The 15,255-nt window shown below is 32.8% G+C and overlaps 1 protein-coding gene across 1 annotated transcript; it reads right to left on the reverse strand.

Annotated features, from left to right (window-relative positions):
• Positions 1-221: 221 nt before the first annotated feature.
• On the reverse strand, positions 222-1,423 carry LOC132054923 (ethylene-responsive transcription factor ERF038-like). The gene has a single exon (XM_059446866.1). The coding sequence runs from the start codon at positions 1,371-1,373 to the stop codon at positions 489-491; it is 885 nt and encodes a 294-aa protein (XP_059302849.1). The 5' UTR covers positions 1,374-1,423; the 3' UTR covers positions 222-488.
• Between the last annotated feature and the right edge of the window lie 13,832 nt (positions 1,424-15,255).

Here is a 15,255-nt window from a genome sequence, read left to right on the forward strand (position 1 = left end):
TCGAATCCTAAGTACAAAGAATAAAAGACAGAACCTGCAGCACATAAATTTTACGGAGAAACTATGAAGTTGTTTTCTTTTTATTTGGTTTATACTTTATACGTATGGACTATTTATCTATTAGTACTTGTAAGATTTAAGCATATTGGGACAATTTAGATGCTCCACGAAGCATCAATATACATGTAATATACTAATTTAGTTTAATACCTGATATATTAAATCTTCTTTCCCACAAAAAAAAAAAAAAAAAATTATTCACACAGGTGGAGTTCGATATCTTGGCATCCTGCATGAGGCATTTCCTCTCTAATTGTTGTTGCTGTTTGGTTTAGCATAAACAAGGAATGAAAAAAAAAAAAAATACTCACATTAACGGTAATATGGACACGAGTTTACAAAATTTTGCTTTCCTATGATGTTGAGACCTCACATGATGTGGTTGGTCTTTTAAGCAATGTTTTGTTTCACAAAAGTTTACTGTTCTACTAGTAGCTCTGCCATAAAAATGGCTCCTCCAGCCAGAATCCACCATCCCCTCCAACAAGCTGCCATGTCGAAATTGGATAACAATAACTATCAATTTGATCCACTTTATTGATGGAAAGATCTGGTAGATTGAAAAATGTATCATCTTTATCGGTTGATGGAGAATTTATTGATTCTTGGTTATTCTCTGAGGATAAATCCGTAGACGAAGATGAACTATGAACCTCGATTTGGCTCGACTCTGCTTCATTTCCACTGCACCTTTCGTCGGGAAATGTGGTGGCAGCGGCTTTTGCAGCCGCGATTTGAATGTCCTTAGGGGAAGTAGAAGCTGGACGGGGAAGTTGATCGGCTAAATAAGGGAAATTAAGGTAAGCCGAGTGACCTTTAATGGCTAAAGCTGCCACATCATGAGCTCGAGCAGCCATTTCAGCTGTCGAATAAGTTCCTAGCCATATTCTTGATTTCTTCCTTGGCTCTCGAATTTCGGACACCCATTTTCCCCAGTTCCTCTTACGAACTCCTCTATAGGTTGGATGCTTTTCATCGTCCTCTTTTTTCCTCCTCTTGTTCTCAATGTTTCCAATATTGTCGTCATTTCCATTGCAGGCGAGTTCTTGAACTTTCTTTGATCTTTTCTTTGATTCGTACTCTATTGGGATCTCGTGAACCGAATGGTTCACCTGGCAACTCCATACTTGAGTCCCGAAACCAGAGTCATTCAACGAGATTGTGTTACTCTCACTAAAGGAGGAGGAAGAAGAGGTAGTTGTTGAAGGAGAATTTAAGCTATTAGGGGATGAAAATGAGGTAGATAAGTCATGATGATGGGCTAGATTTTCAAGGTTGATTTGTGCTTCTTGATCTTTCATGATTGTGATCATAAAGTGGTAGTAGTAAGAAAAACGAATGTATAGCAAGGATAGTAGTACATTAAAATAAAAATGGTAGGTGTCTTTAGCTTCGAACATTGGTGCGATTCATTTATATAAAGTAAAAAAGGAAATAAAGAAGAATGGACCGTTGGCCTCGAGGGTAAGTACAGCTCAGCTATTTTGTAACCCATGTGGCAAATGACTTTATTTTCTTTTTCGAAAAGGAAGAAAAGAAAAAGGAGAATAATTTTTAAAGGGATGAATATTTGTAGTATTAAAATTGAACACCATGCAATTCACATGAAATTTACATTGGGTCCTTGTAGGGTAATACAATGTATTCATTACGTATCTTATGTTCAATCATTTGGTAGAAAGATTGATAAATCCTAAACCCATCTCACCATTTTTAAATTTATCCAAATTAATTGTTCATCGATTTCTACATTTTACTGAATATTAATTTTTCCGTTTTTCATTTTGGGTGTATTCCACATGGTAATAAATTCAAATAAAGTTAATGACTTTGTTGAGATTGGTCTCATTCTTATATTTCAAGTACCTCTAAACTACACCAGTCAGTCAATGAAGGATTTACGTACCTAATCCCTATTTGTTTTTTCTTAACAACTAGTTAGGTTTAAATTGCACAAATCAATTGCATACTAAACTTGGAGAACTTAACGGCGAAGTTTTAGTTGGTTGACAATAAAAGTCTTGGCAGGAAAATTAAAATAGAAAATTGAATATTTAGCGTAGTTGAAGAACAAAAATTTGCCATGTTACGAAAAGTATTTAATTTCATTTTCAATTAAATTAAAAAGAAGGCAATCTAATTGGTTAATGAATTCAAACTCGAGATGAGACCTATTTTTCATAGAACTGTCTCCATGTAGACTAATTAGGGAAGCAGACAACAAATTGAAGGCCAGCACATTATGACCTTAATGCTAACATGTCATTTGTGGTTTCTGAAAAATATGAAACCAATTATTCAATGACATGCGGCCCGAGAAAAGACATAATATTCTTTTTAATACTACAAATTTAGAAACAAAAAGAAATTACTTTACTTTAATACACATGAGGCACATGTAGTCATGTTACCAAACTACTCCCTCCATTCACTTTTACTTGTCCAGTATTTCAAAAATAGATTTTCACTTTTACTTGTCACTTTTAGCATATTAAGATAAGACAATTTATTTTTTCCTATTTTACCATAGTATTAATTACTCACTTCAAATCATTTTTCAAATTCAATAAAAATATGCACTAATTAATATGAGTACATTAGTAAATTATGTACTTCATTTATTATTTTTTAAACAGCGTGAAAAGTCCAAAGTGGACAAGTAAAAGTGAACAGAGGGAGTAGTTAAGGATCCTCCACTCCTGATTTGCTTGCATAATTGGATTAAGAAATTTGTGGGAATTGTTTTAGTTGTTTAAGTTTGACACTGACAACATATGGCTCAGGAAATAATCAATATATACAGATTATATATTAGTACTATTGGAAAATCAGGGAGAAGAAGCACTTTCAATAACTCAAATTCTCTCTTGAAGACAAGTTAGGCAACGACTCTTCTTTGTTTCACTCAACTTGACTTACATAATCAATCGTTCTCTTTGAAGAGAAGTAGAGAACATATTCTTCCACCAACTTAACTTACATTTTGGCTTACATTTTTTTGTCTCATATCATATGACTATAGTACGTAGGTATTTTTAAGAATTTTCTAGCATGCACCTAGACTAATACATGCACCTAATTTAATTCTAGAAATTCTTTTTATCTTCCTAGTTCATGAACAAAACAAAATAATACATGTATCATAATTAATTTTCTATACATGAACAAAAAGACTTTTTCTTTTCCCAACACAAGGTTCACTTTTCAACACTCCACCTAGAACCTTGCGGCTGGAATTCACAAAAGTATTCTTCAGCTTCTCAAATCTGGATTTCAGCAACTTCCTCCTGAAATGCAATAGCAAAGTTGTGTCTTCTTCTTCTTCGACGAGGAGTTTGAGTCGATCACGTACCTTGGCTTGCAAAGCTAGCTCAAGACCATATTCGTTATGTGATCTCATCATTCTTCAAGAGATCCTCATTTTCTCAGATTCTCTCATCTTCTCGGAAGATGTTTCCTTCTTGAGATTGAGATTGTCATTTCTACTAATTGTGCTTCAGAAGACACATCATCAGTTTTATCAGAACTTTCCTCTTCACCACTGCTCTCCCCTTTTGGAGATTTCTCAGTAGCAAGAGTAATTCTTCTTCATTATTTTCTCAATTATCATATTTATTGTAAAAGTCCTTTTAGATTCTACAACAATAGATAATATTTCAGAAGTGTCCATCTTTTCAAGAATCACTTCCTTAAATTTCATCAAAGCTATTGTTATTAGATTTGACAACATGCTTTCTCATGATGATGATCATAATCATCTTCATCCTTTCTCAGGTTTTCACAAAAAGAAACTGTTTCTGAAATCTCTTCATCAATCCGAGTGTGGATTTTTATATCCGTCTTTCTCATGGCAGCAATATCATCTGCTAGCTCTCTACTCGAGATTTTTCATCGTGCAACTACTTTATTTGCAACTGCGCTTCATCATGATTACACCTTTATTGGGATCCTTGCCCTAAAAAACATCCTTTAAAAGTTTTTCGACTTTAAAATCTTGGTAGTTCCACCTACCAAAATAATTACTTCAAGCTGATGCTTCTCTAGCACAGCATTCTCATAGCTAATTTTATATTCATCTCAATCTGAAAATTCATTCTTCAGATCTTTCGAAGAGTCGAGTTGTTCAGGTGTCTCTTAAGACAAGGTGCTCTGATACCAAATGTTGAAAAATCGGGGGAGGCGAAGCAGTCTCAATAACTCAAATTCTCTCTTGAAGACAAGTGAGGTAACGACTCTTTTTTGTTCCACTCAACTTGACTTACATAATCAATCATTCTCTTTGAAGATAAGTGGGGAATATATTCTTCCACCAACTTAACTTACATTTTGGCTTATATTTTTTCTTCTCATATCATATGACTATAGTACCTAGGTATTTATAAGAATTTTCTAGCATACACCTAGACTAATGCGTGCACCTAATTTAATTCTAGAAAATAATACATGTATCATAATTAATTTTCTATACATGAACTAAAACAATTCATGTATCAAAAAAGACTTTTTCTTTTCCCAACACAAGATTCATTTTTCAACACTCCCCCTTGAACCCCGGTTGGAATTCCCAAAATATTCTTCAAAGTGCATGACCCTTTGGAAATATGTTATTCCCAAAAAAAAAATGTTGAAAATAGTAAACCTAAATGTTTTAAGTGTCTAGATTCAAATGTCTTTTAGTTATCCTAGGTGCATGACCCTTTGTATTAGCTAAGTAACTTTTACAATATCAATGTGGTCAGATTCAAGTGTGTGTGTGAATCTATTTATAATAGGTGTGAGTCTGGAAGACTCTATTAACACCTATATTAGCCCTCTTTGTAATGTGCTTATATAAGAGTGGAGTTTTCTAATGATATGAAGTGAGATTAATGTCTCTCTCCCTCTTCCGTCCTCTTTGTGTACTTTGATATTATCAAAGGCCTGCCTCGAATTTTTAACAAGTTGTATAAAAGCATTGGTTCGATCGTGGAAGGTGTAAAGGTGAAATTTTTGTTATCTCCATTCAAGGTGTGTCTCCAGGTTTGATGACCTATTCTCCGGTTGGCTATTTGCAAAAGAAGAGTGAATTCTTTGGGTTTGTGAAGAGAAGTACCACCCGCCGAAAAGGTGTGAGTTTTAAAGGACTTCACAAGATAGGAAGAGAAGACAAGAGAAGTCTTTCGTGAGTTTGTGTTTGCTACAACCAAAAGTTAGAAGAAGGTGGAGAATGAATTGTCTATAATTGTGGATGAACACACAAAGAGGATGTTGAAAATGAAGTTGAAATTGTCAAGAAAGATTGAAAATTATGAAAAAACATTTAAGTTTAAGTGGGGATGTTGAAAATAGTAAACTTAAATGTTTAAGTATCTAGATTCAAATGTCTATTAGTTATTCTAGGTGCATGACCCTTTGTATTATCTAGGTGACTTTACAATATTAATGTCGTCTGATTAAAGTGTGTGTGTGAATGTATTTAACAGGTGTGAGTCTAGAAGACTCTATTAGCACATTTATCAGCCCTCTTTGTAATATTATTATGTATGAGTGGAGTTTTCTAATGATATGAAGTGAGATTTATGTCTCTCTCCTTCTTCCATCCTCATTGTGTACTATGATATTATCAAGAACCCGCCTTAGATTTCCAACAAGAACAACTTTTATATGCATCGTCCCAATTATTTTTAAAGGATCATCATATAGATCGATGTGCTATAATGACTCTTTTCCCCTTTTCCGTCACTTGTTTATTTATTGTAATAAAATAAAAATAGGACTTTAATGTTGGCTTAAGTAAAGGCCTCAGGCAAGAAGTGTCTCCAGGAATCTAGGACCAGTAACTATAAATGTTATATTAAGGCAATTAACCACCAAAATCAAAAGAAAAAGGAAACAAAAATGTAATTTTTTTTTTTTTTTGAAAAACAAAAATGTTACTTAAATGAACATCAAATTGAAAAAAAATAATAGAGAGATCATGGATTCTCTGCTAGGCCTTTGAATTCGTTTATTTCAGAACGTGTTGTTATGATATTTGACAAAAATTAAATTAAATCTCAATGAGTAGGTGGTTGTCTCCTAATAATGAATCCAGGTGGCGTTTTTTTTATTTCAGGAGAGAAGTGGTCCTCTTAGTTTGCAGTTTGTACTCACTTGAGGTAACTCATAGCGACTTTGGCAAAATAATTATTAATATCATAATAATGATATTAAATTGACTACTTACCCTATAAATTAACTTACATGTATGTATGATGTTGATCTCACACAAAAGACTTTGCAATACTTTGTACCTAAATCTTACAAAGTCGCTATTATTTTAAATAAAGACTGATGGAAATTTAATTTGTGGGATATTTCCTCTATTCGGAGGAAAAATGGAAAATATTCCACTACTAAAAATTCCAAATATGCTTATACCTGGGCAACTAGGGCAACTGGATGTTTATGGACACTAGTTGGTCCACAACGAGACAAGAAGGGAGGGGACATATTTGTCTCTTGCTCCTACATATAGTAGGATATTCATTACGGTGATGAAAGATAATTTTAACTACTTTACTGAGTATCTATTGTGTTTTTTATCAACATAGTTATTGAATAACCCTTAATCAAACTCCTTCATTAGGCTTTCCGGCTAAGATGGACGCCCAATCTTTTTTTTTTTTTCAACATCGCCCAACACATGACGCTAATATTTGGTAATATAAAGACGACGTGACATATGTCACATCACGGGCCACCCCGACCCATTTTACCTCGTCCCCTTCACTTCTTCTTGCACCACTAGAAGTACTTCTTCCCCTCAACCATGCATCACTGCTAAAGTGTTGTGATTATATATAGTCAGTATGTGTTGTTGAAGGAGGTGAAAAGGAACCGACAAATGAGATTGAGATACAAAAAGTGTATTTCGCAGTTCTTAGCGTTGTCAGTTTTTTTAAGAACATTCTAGTAGAATTTTGTTGTTATTGATGTACTAATGACACCTATGTAAGTCGGAATAGCCATAAATCTTATAAATTTATACTCCAATATTTAACCCTTAAAAGAATTTGATTTTAAAAAAACATCATTATGGTCCATGTTTACTGAATAATTCTGACAAATGAAAGTGCAGTCGTAATTCATCAATGTAACACTTGGCCAATTTATGTTTTGATTTTCTAAAGTGACACTTATTATGAGACAAAATTTGGTTAAGGTGACACTTATTACGGGACAGACAGAGTACTAGATAGTAAGTAGTATGTTATTCATGTCCCTACATATCAGAGAATCCCTCTCGGAAAAAGCCAAGAAAGAAAGGGAACAACACATGGAGCCACTCCTAGGTTTCCACGCTCGACTCACTTTAATATGGTAACCTAACTTTGGGCCATCCCATATCATAACCGCTAAGGCCCGTTTGGTTTGATACATAGAATATTAGTATTTAATAAGAACTATATAAAAATAAAAAATAATAATACATTATTTGATTGTATTCTTATTGTCTAGTAAACCCGTCAACCGGTTCAAATCGGACCGGACCGGTAACCGATTACGGAACCCCGGTTAAAAAATTGGAACCGGTTAAAAATCCGGAATCGGAACCGGTCTGGTTCAAATAGTCCAAAACCTTTTTTTTTTTTTTTGCATAGTATATGTATATTATAGTATTTATTAGTATATTGTAGGTATATTTACCTATGTTATATAAGTTTATAAGTAAAGTTTAAATATTTACTGACTAACAGGCTAATAACAAATCGCACAACATATACGTATATATATATATATATATATATATATATATATATATTAAGTTATATGCTTAAGTTATACTACATATACCTAAAATATAGTAAGAATATACTTATATATATCAATATACTTAGGTTATATAACTTATATATATATATATATATATATATATATATATATATATATATATATATATATATATATATATAGATATATGTTTAAGTTTTATATATATATATATATATATATATATATATATATATATATATATATGTTTAAGTTATATGTATACTATATATACTTATAACTTATATATTATAACTTAAGTTATTTATAGCTTAATTTTTTTTTCTAAGTTTATAAATTCGTATATACGTATATATATATATATATATATATATATATTAAGTTATATGCTTAAGTTATACTACATATACCTAAAATATAGTAAGAATATACTTATATATATATATATATATATATATATATATATATCAATATACTTAGGTTATATAACTTATATATATATATATATATATATATATATATATATATAAGTTATATATAACTTAAACATATATACATATATGTATAACTTATAACTTAAACTTATATGTATACTATATATTATAAGTATATTCTTAGTATATTTTAGTTATTTTTCAAGTATATAACTCTCTAGTTTTTAATTTAAGTAGATGTATATTATAAGTATATTCTTAGTATATTTTAGGTATATTCTTAACTTAATATAAGTAAAAATATGAACTCAAGTAAATAGAAGAAAGCTCAATGAGCAATATATTTTATTCATTCTTGGATAACATTTATTTGTAAGTTGTAGTTTTTTTTTTAACTTGCAAATAATACATGAGTTGTAAATAAATAGTAGAATAATAAAATCACCAATTCTCAATCATTTCGTTAATTTCCCCCATATCATATTCGACCATGGAGATATCTTCAAAGTCTTCCATTTGGTCCGGTCCACTTGCTATCAAATCTTCAATTTCTTCCTCTTCGCCTTCCTCCGCTTCTAAGTTTTGGTTGCGTCGCTCCGATCTAATCCAATCGCGAATGTACACTAGTACTTGCAAGCTAAAGCCGGATAATGAGTGTCTATGGTCTCAAATTTGCTGTCTTCCTTGGCTAAATGCGCTTGCCGAAGCCACGGTTGATACTTGAACCGTAAGGATATCTCGAGCCATTTTTGAGAGTATCGGATGACTTGCCTTGTACTTCTTCCACCATGCTAAGACGTCCAATTCATCCAGTTCCTTGATATCCACATTTGGCTGCATCAAATAAAAATTATATTCATCAAAGTTTGCACTACAAGAAGGAGTTGGCTGTGAATGTAAAACTTTTAAATGCGACAAACCCGATAAGCCCTTTTTGCTACTTTGAGAAGTAGTAGGGCGTGGAGCAACGGGTGTAGCACGTTCTTCCAAATTAGAATAATGAGTAAAAACTTTTCTAAACTCGTCATCAATAGCGAGTTTGGCCAACTAAAGATGGTTGAACTCCTCTTCAATTTCTAAAAATGTATAAATTTGACCAACCAATGCTTTAGTATAAGACACTTTTAAACAAGGATTTAAAAGAGAACCCAATATAAATAAAGTTGGGATGGAAAAAAAATACTTCTTAAATTTGATTATCATATCAAAAATAGCCGCTTGATAACCGGGTTTATATTTATATACTTGTAAAACTCTAGCTATTTCCACTAAGTAGGCTAAAATTTCGGTTACCGTGGGATAGAATTGTTTAGAAAAAGCAAGAGTTGAATTATAAAAATTTTCTAAGAGTTCAACACATTCTTTAACATCTTCCCAATGCGTAAAATTTAACCAATCATCACTATTAATAGTATATTTGTTGTGAACTTGTTGTATGAGAATCCTATACTCATATGCTTGTTGTAGCATAATATAAGTGTAGTTCCACCTAGTCTCAATTTCTACTCGAATTTTCCTAGGTCTAAGGTTATTTTCCACACAAGCATGCTTAAAATCTCTAAGTCTTCTCCTATTAGCATTACAAAAAAGAAACGCAACAGCATCTCTAACTTTTTGAATAGAATCGTCAAAACACACAAGACCATCTTTAACAATTAAATTTAAAATGTGACAACTACATATCACATGAAAAATATTTTTTAGATGAGGGTTTAATTCTCTTTTTAAAAGACCATTCGCCTTTGTATTATTAGAAGCATTATCTAAAGCAATACAAAATGTTTTTCTATAAATATTAAAAAATCTCATAATAGTAGACATTGAATCCGCTAAAATTTTTTCATCGTGATGACCTTTTCCTTCATCATATAAAAAAGTTATAATTCTTTTTTGCATAACTCAATTGTCATCAACCCAATGACATGTAATAGCAAAAAAATCTAACTTGTTAAGACTAAGACCCAAATCGGCGGTAAGAGAAACATTACAATTTAAAGAATTAAATACATGGCGCAAATAAAATCTATATTTTTTATACAAATCTATAACATCCGCTCTACAAGTACTTCTAGGAATACCCTCAAATAACGGATTATAACAACGTTGAATGTAAGTAACAAACCCCAAACCCGAGGAAAGGAAAATGGTAAACAATCATAAGCTACCATTTTAGCTATTTCTACACGCTCTTTTTTCTTGTCATACTTAAAAATTTTACCGGTTCGTGGGTCTATCGTCATTTGAATACCCCACATTTGAACCCGTTTGCTCTCCCCAAACATCCATATGTTTCTTTCTCATATGACCATTTAGTGTACCCGTTCCACCATCCTTACTAGTTCCTTGCTTAAAAGTAAATACTTGTCCACATAGGGTACATTTAACTGTTTGGCTTTCCCTATCCTTAGTCATAAATTTTCAAATTTTAGCGGTTGGCTTACGAGTTCTAGGCGGTTTGTCTTGTGTATGTGATTGTGCAGGACATGTATCTCCTATGGGATTTTCGGGGGGCTTGTGTTTCATCATCATCATCATCATCATCATTAATTTCATTAAAAGTGACGGTATAATGTTGTTGCATTGCCTCATGACCTAAAAGTGGATTATTTCCACCAATATCAATACCTAAATTAGGTGTTTCTTCCACAAATGTTTTCTCATTAAGCCCACCCCTAACAATACCACTACTACCGGCACCACGTCTAAATCTCTTTGCCATTATTAAATAGAATTAATTTAAATCACACTCAAATAAATCACAGGAAAATAAATTGCAACAAATTAAATTGCTAGAATTAAATTGCGTAAATTAAATTGCGAAAAATAAAGATAGAGTTGGAACGAAGGTACCAAATTACCGGATTAATTTCTAACAAAGTGAAGGCGGCTAGAATTGCAAATCCACCAAAGCTACTTCGGATTGTTGCAAAATCACTAACTCCACCAACAATATTATAATTGCAAAATTAATAATTGAAACAATAATAAGACTTTATAATATTTATTTGAGAGAAATTTAAAGTGGCTAATTGTTGCAAAGTAACTATAATTGAGAGATTGAGATCTGAGAGAAAGAGAAGAGTGAATTGGTGTGGATTAAAATGAAAATGAAGAAGGGTTTATATAGGGGTGGAGGATGGGTTAAAGTGTTAAAAAAAAAAAAATTGGGGGATGGGGGGGGGCAAAAAATGGGTTTATGGCCGTTTGGCAACGGCCATTTTTGCAAATGGACCGTTGCCCAACGGTCCAATAACGGACAGGCGGATAGCCCAACGACTATATTAATTTTTTTTTTTTTTTTAATTTCACCGGTTTAACCGGTCCGGTTCCGGTTTCAAAAAAATTGAAACCAGACCGGTAAGTAATATACGGTTAACCGGATCCGGTTTTACCGGTTCAACCGGATCCGGTTTTACCGGTCCGGTTACCGGTTTGAACCGGTTAAACCGAACCGGTTCCGGTTGACGGGTTTATTGTCTAGTGATATCTGGAATAAATAACAAAATTGACGAAAGCACCATTCTACCATTTAGAGAACATGTTTTAAATTAGAAAAAAATGCGCGACGTGGCAAATATTTAAACTCTATTTAGGGAACGTAGTTACAGTTTAAAAAAAACTATGAAACGTAGATTCTGTATTTACGAAACGTAATTATCAGCGTTGTACGAGTCTTTCGCACAATTTCAGCTTATACAATATGCGCTGATACAAATGATACCCGACCGATGTACAACTGATACTCGCCTGATACAGTTCTTTTGTTGATACAATTCATACCTGCCTGATACGACTCTTCCGCCTTATGCAGGAATTGTGGCTACGTTTCGTAATACACCAATTGTAGCTACGGCGTAATATACACCCTAAAATATAATTATTCATGCATTTTTTTTCTTTAAATTATATACACACTAATATATATCTAATATTAAGTACATGAAGCAAACATCCAACAAGAATAATCCCTCCATTACAAATTCTTGCATTTAATTATAATTTCTACATTTCAATTTTGATATTATAAGAATTCCAGAACTTATATGCCAACCAAACAGACTCTCAGAGTGAGAGATGCATTTAAATTCTTGCATTTAATTATAATTTCTACATTTCAATTTTGATATTATAAGAATTCCAGAACTTATATGCCAACCAAACAGACTCTCAGAGTGAGAGATGCATTTAAAAACAACATATTAACCAGATTATACACGAGGTGAAAATGAGAAATTTAAGCAACATCATTGAGGACCCCTACTTGTTTTTGGATGATAGTTTACGATCCATAGGGACCTATGATAAGTCATATTCACCTTTTAACTCTGTTAAATGAGTCGATTTTCACGTCCTGTCACAATAGTAGCTTCTTGAATCAATTATTGTGGATTAACTCGTGTCATCGCTTCAATCATACATTTGTCGATCAGATTAGCATCTTATGTTTAGCATTTACGTAACACCTCGTAGCTTCGGGCGAAGGTTTGACTCGTAAGATGATAATATAATGGAACCAATATGAGGGTTATAGGAAGTGTTATAAAAACTAATCAAGTCATAAGAAACGTCTTTGGGGCAAAGCAAAGTTGGAAGCCACTCTACGGGGCATATTTGCAAGTGAGTTTGTAGAAAGTCTTACTTCCAACGATCATAACCCCTTTATTAATTAGGAATTTGGGAAAACTTCCTATATGAAAGTTGTATCCCTTTGAAATACCTTTTCAATGGTATATTATGGGGGTCAAGGGGACATCTGTACAAAAAGTTATGACCATTTTACTAAAGGATTACGGAAGCGAGTCCGCTACATTTTGGTCATGTTATACGAATATTATACGGTCCATATAATTTTATATGGACCGTATAATTCGTCCATATTTCATGAAGTTTCAACTCAACATTCTGTTTTGCGCCATGATAAAATATGGTCATATTATACGGACCGTATAACTTTATACGGACCATATAAGTGTCGATATAATTTTCCGCCTCACTTTTGTATAAATTCAAGCCTTCAGTTCTTTTATTTCATTATTCACAATTCCAAGCCCTAGCAACAATCCAAAACATCAAGGTAAGTCAATCCAAACCCTTCCAAATCAATTCTAACATATACTTTTATAATCTAAGCAAGAAATCATTGTTCCTAATCTAGGGTTTTCAAGAAAAATCCAGACTCAAGGCTCAAGGTCTAAACCCTAGGGAATTGTTTCAAGTTTGGAACTTTACCAAGGTATGTAGAACTTCTATCCACGTGTGGGAATCTCTACGTTCTTCCTCACGCTCCGTTTCTTGATATCCATGAAGTTCAAATCCTAGGACATTAAACCCAACATATTGGTAGCCCATATTTATGTATTTATGAACATGAATTTTGTATCTATATTCGTTGTTGTATTCCTAATCTTCCATTATGGTTATTAGGAACCCTAGCTTAATCCATGAATCATGAATTCTTCCTCATGTGTTCTCAGTATGTTTATATGAAGCTTCATGATTTTATCTAGCAAGTTACAAGAATGTTTTCAAGTAAATTATTATTATTATTATTATTATTATTATTATTATTATTATTATTATTATTATTATTATTATTATTATTATTATTATTATTATTCATGAATTAAGAACATGTTTGCAAGACTATGACAAGTATCTCATGAAACTATGATCTCACAAGCTATTATAATAATTCACATGTTGTGGGATTTGCTTAGTTAACCAAGAAGGCTCAGTCAAGCCTGAAACTACGTAGCCACCGTAGGATAAGGGTTGTCAGCAAGGAGGCAACACCTTCATTATGCAGTTTGGATTCTTACATGCTTATTATTATTTAAATCTCATATCCACGACAAGGTGTGAGTGTTATTGGTAGGGACGCATAGTGCTCGGACCATGTTGTCGGTTATACTATAGCACTCCCCGCATTACAAACAGTTATATATATACATGTATTTCCATTGATTTACTGTTTTCAAACTTTACTCACGTTTCATGCTCATGTTCAGGTTATATTTAGTTTCAGTTCATGTCCTATACCTATATTGTGCCATGTTCTTCATTTCAAAGAGTTTTACATACTAGTACTATTCACCATGTACTAACGTCCCTTTTGCCGGGGGCACCGCACTTATGGTGCAAATAGGTTTTCGGGAGCATACACACGCGCGCAAAGGGATCACCTCAGTTATCAGCTTATTGGTAAGCCCCACTTCTCTCGGGGTTCAACATGGAGTCAGCACTAGTATTCAGTTTATGGTAATCCAGGGCCAGGTCCTGACAGTTAGTATTCAGACATGTTTTAGAGGTTTCATAGTCAGATGTTAGTTCACGGAGTCAGTTGTGCTTTTATGATTGCAGACTATTACGTTTTTCATGATTTTTCATGCTATGAGATTACTTCAAGACTTTATTCCGCAATTACGTTTTCATGATTCATTTAAATTGCATCATATAGATTATGTTGTTTTGATGCCCATGTTGACAAGCAAGCCATGAGGTTCGCTCGGATACATGCAAGCAAGGCCCGAGTGCGGTGTGCGCCCAGGCCATGGTTCGGGGCGTGACAATTGAGTCCTACACAAACCATATAAATTGAAAGGTAGAAAATATTACCATAATTTTACTTTATGTGAAGCTATTTAATTGGACATGAAATGTAAAAAGAAGGATTTTTTTTTTAGATTTGTGATATTAAATATACAATAACATTTGTATAGCTATAAAAATATCTCATTATGAATAAAATGAGAAGTTTAACTTAAATTGTTTCCAATATTTTTAAGTTTAGAAATGAGTCCTCTTTTTTTAAACGGATTAAAAAAAGTATGTTAGCATAAATCGAAACAGTTAGGGCTACCATTTGAAACTGAATTGGCGACGACAGATTGTATACAATTTTGAGAAAACGATCTCTTATGCCTTATTGCAATTTGACTAGAACAAATTGATTCTATAAAAAAATTCCTCTATTTTATTTATAAATTATTATATAATTAGGTTTTACTGG

This window comes from Lycium ferocissimum, chromosome 4, assembly GCF_029784015.1.
Source record: "Lycium ferocissimum isolate CSIRO_LF1 chromosome 4, AGI_CSIRO_Lferr_CH_V1, whole genome shotgun sequence".
Classification (NCBI taxonomy): Eukaryota; Viridiplantae; Streptophyta; class Magnoliopsida; order Solanales; family Solanaceae; genus Lycium; species Lycium ferocissimum.

Bases quoted from the DNA above. Each gene is read 5' to 3' on its own strand.
- LOC132054923 (XM_059446866.1), bottom strand. From the start codon at position 1,373: ATGATCACAATCATGAAAGATCAAGAAGCACAAATCAACCTTGAAAAT.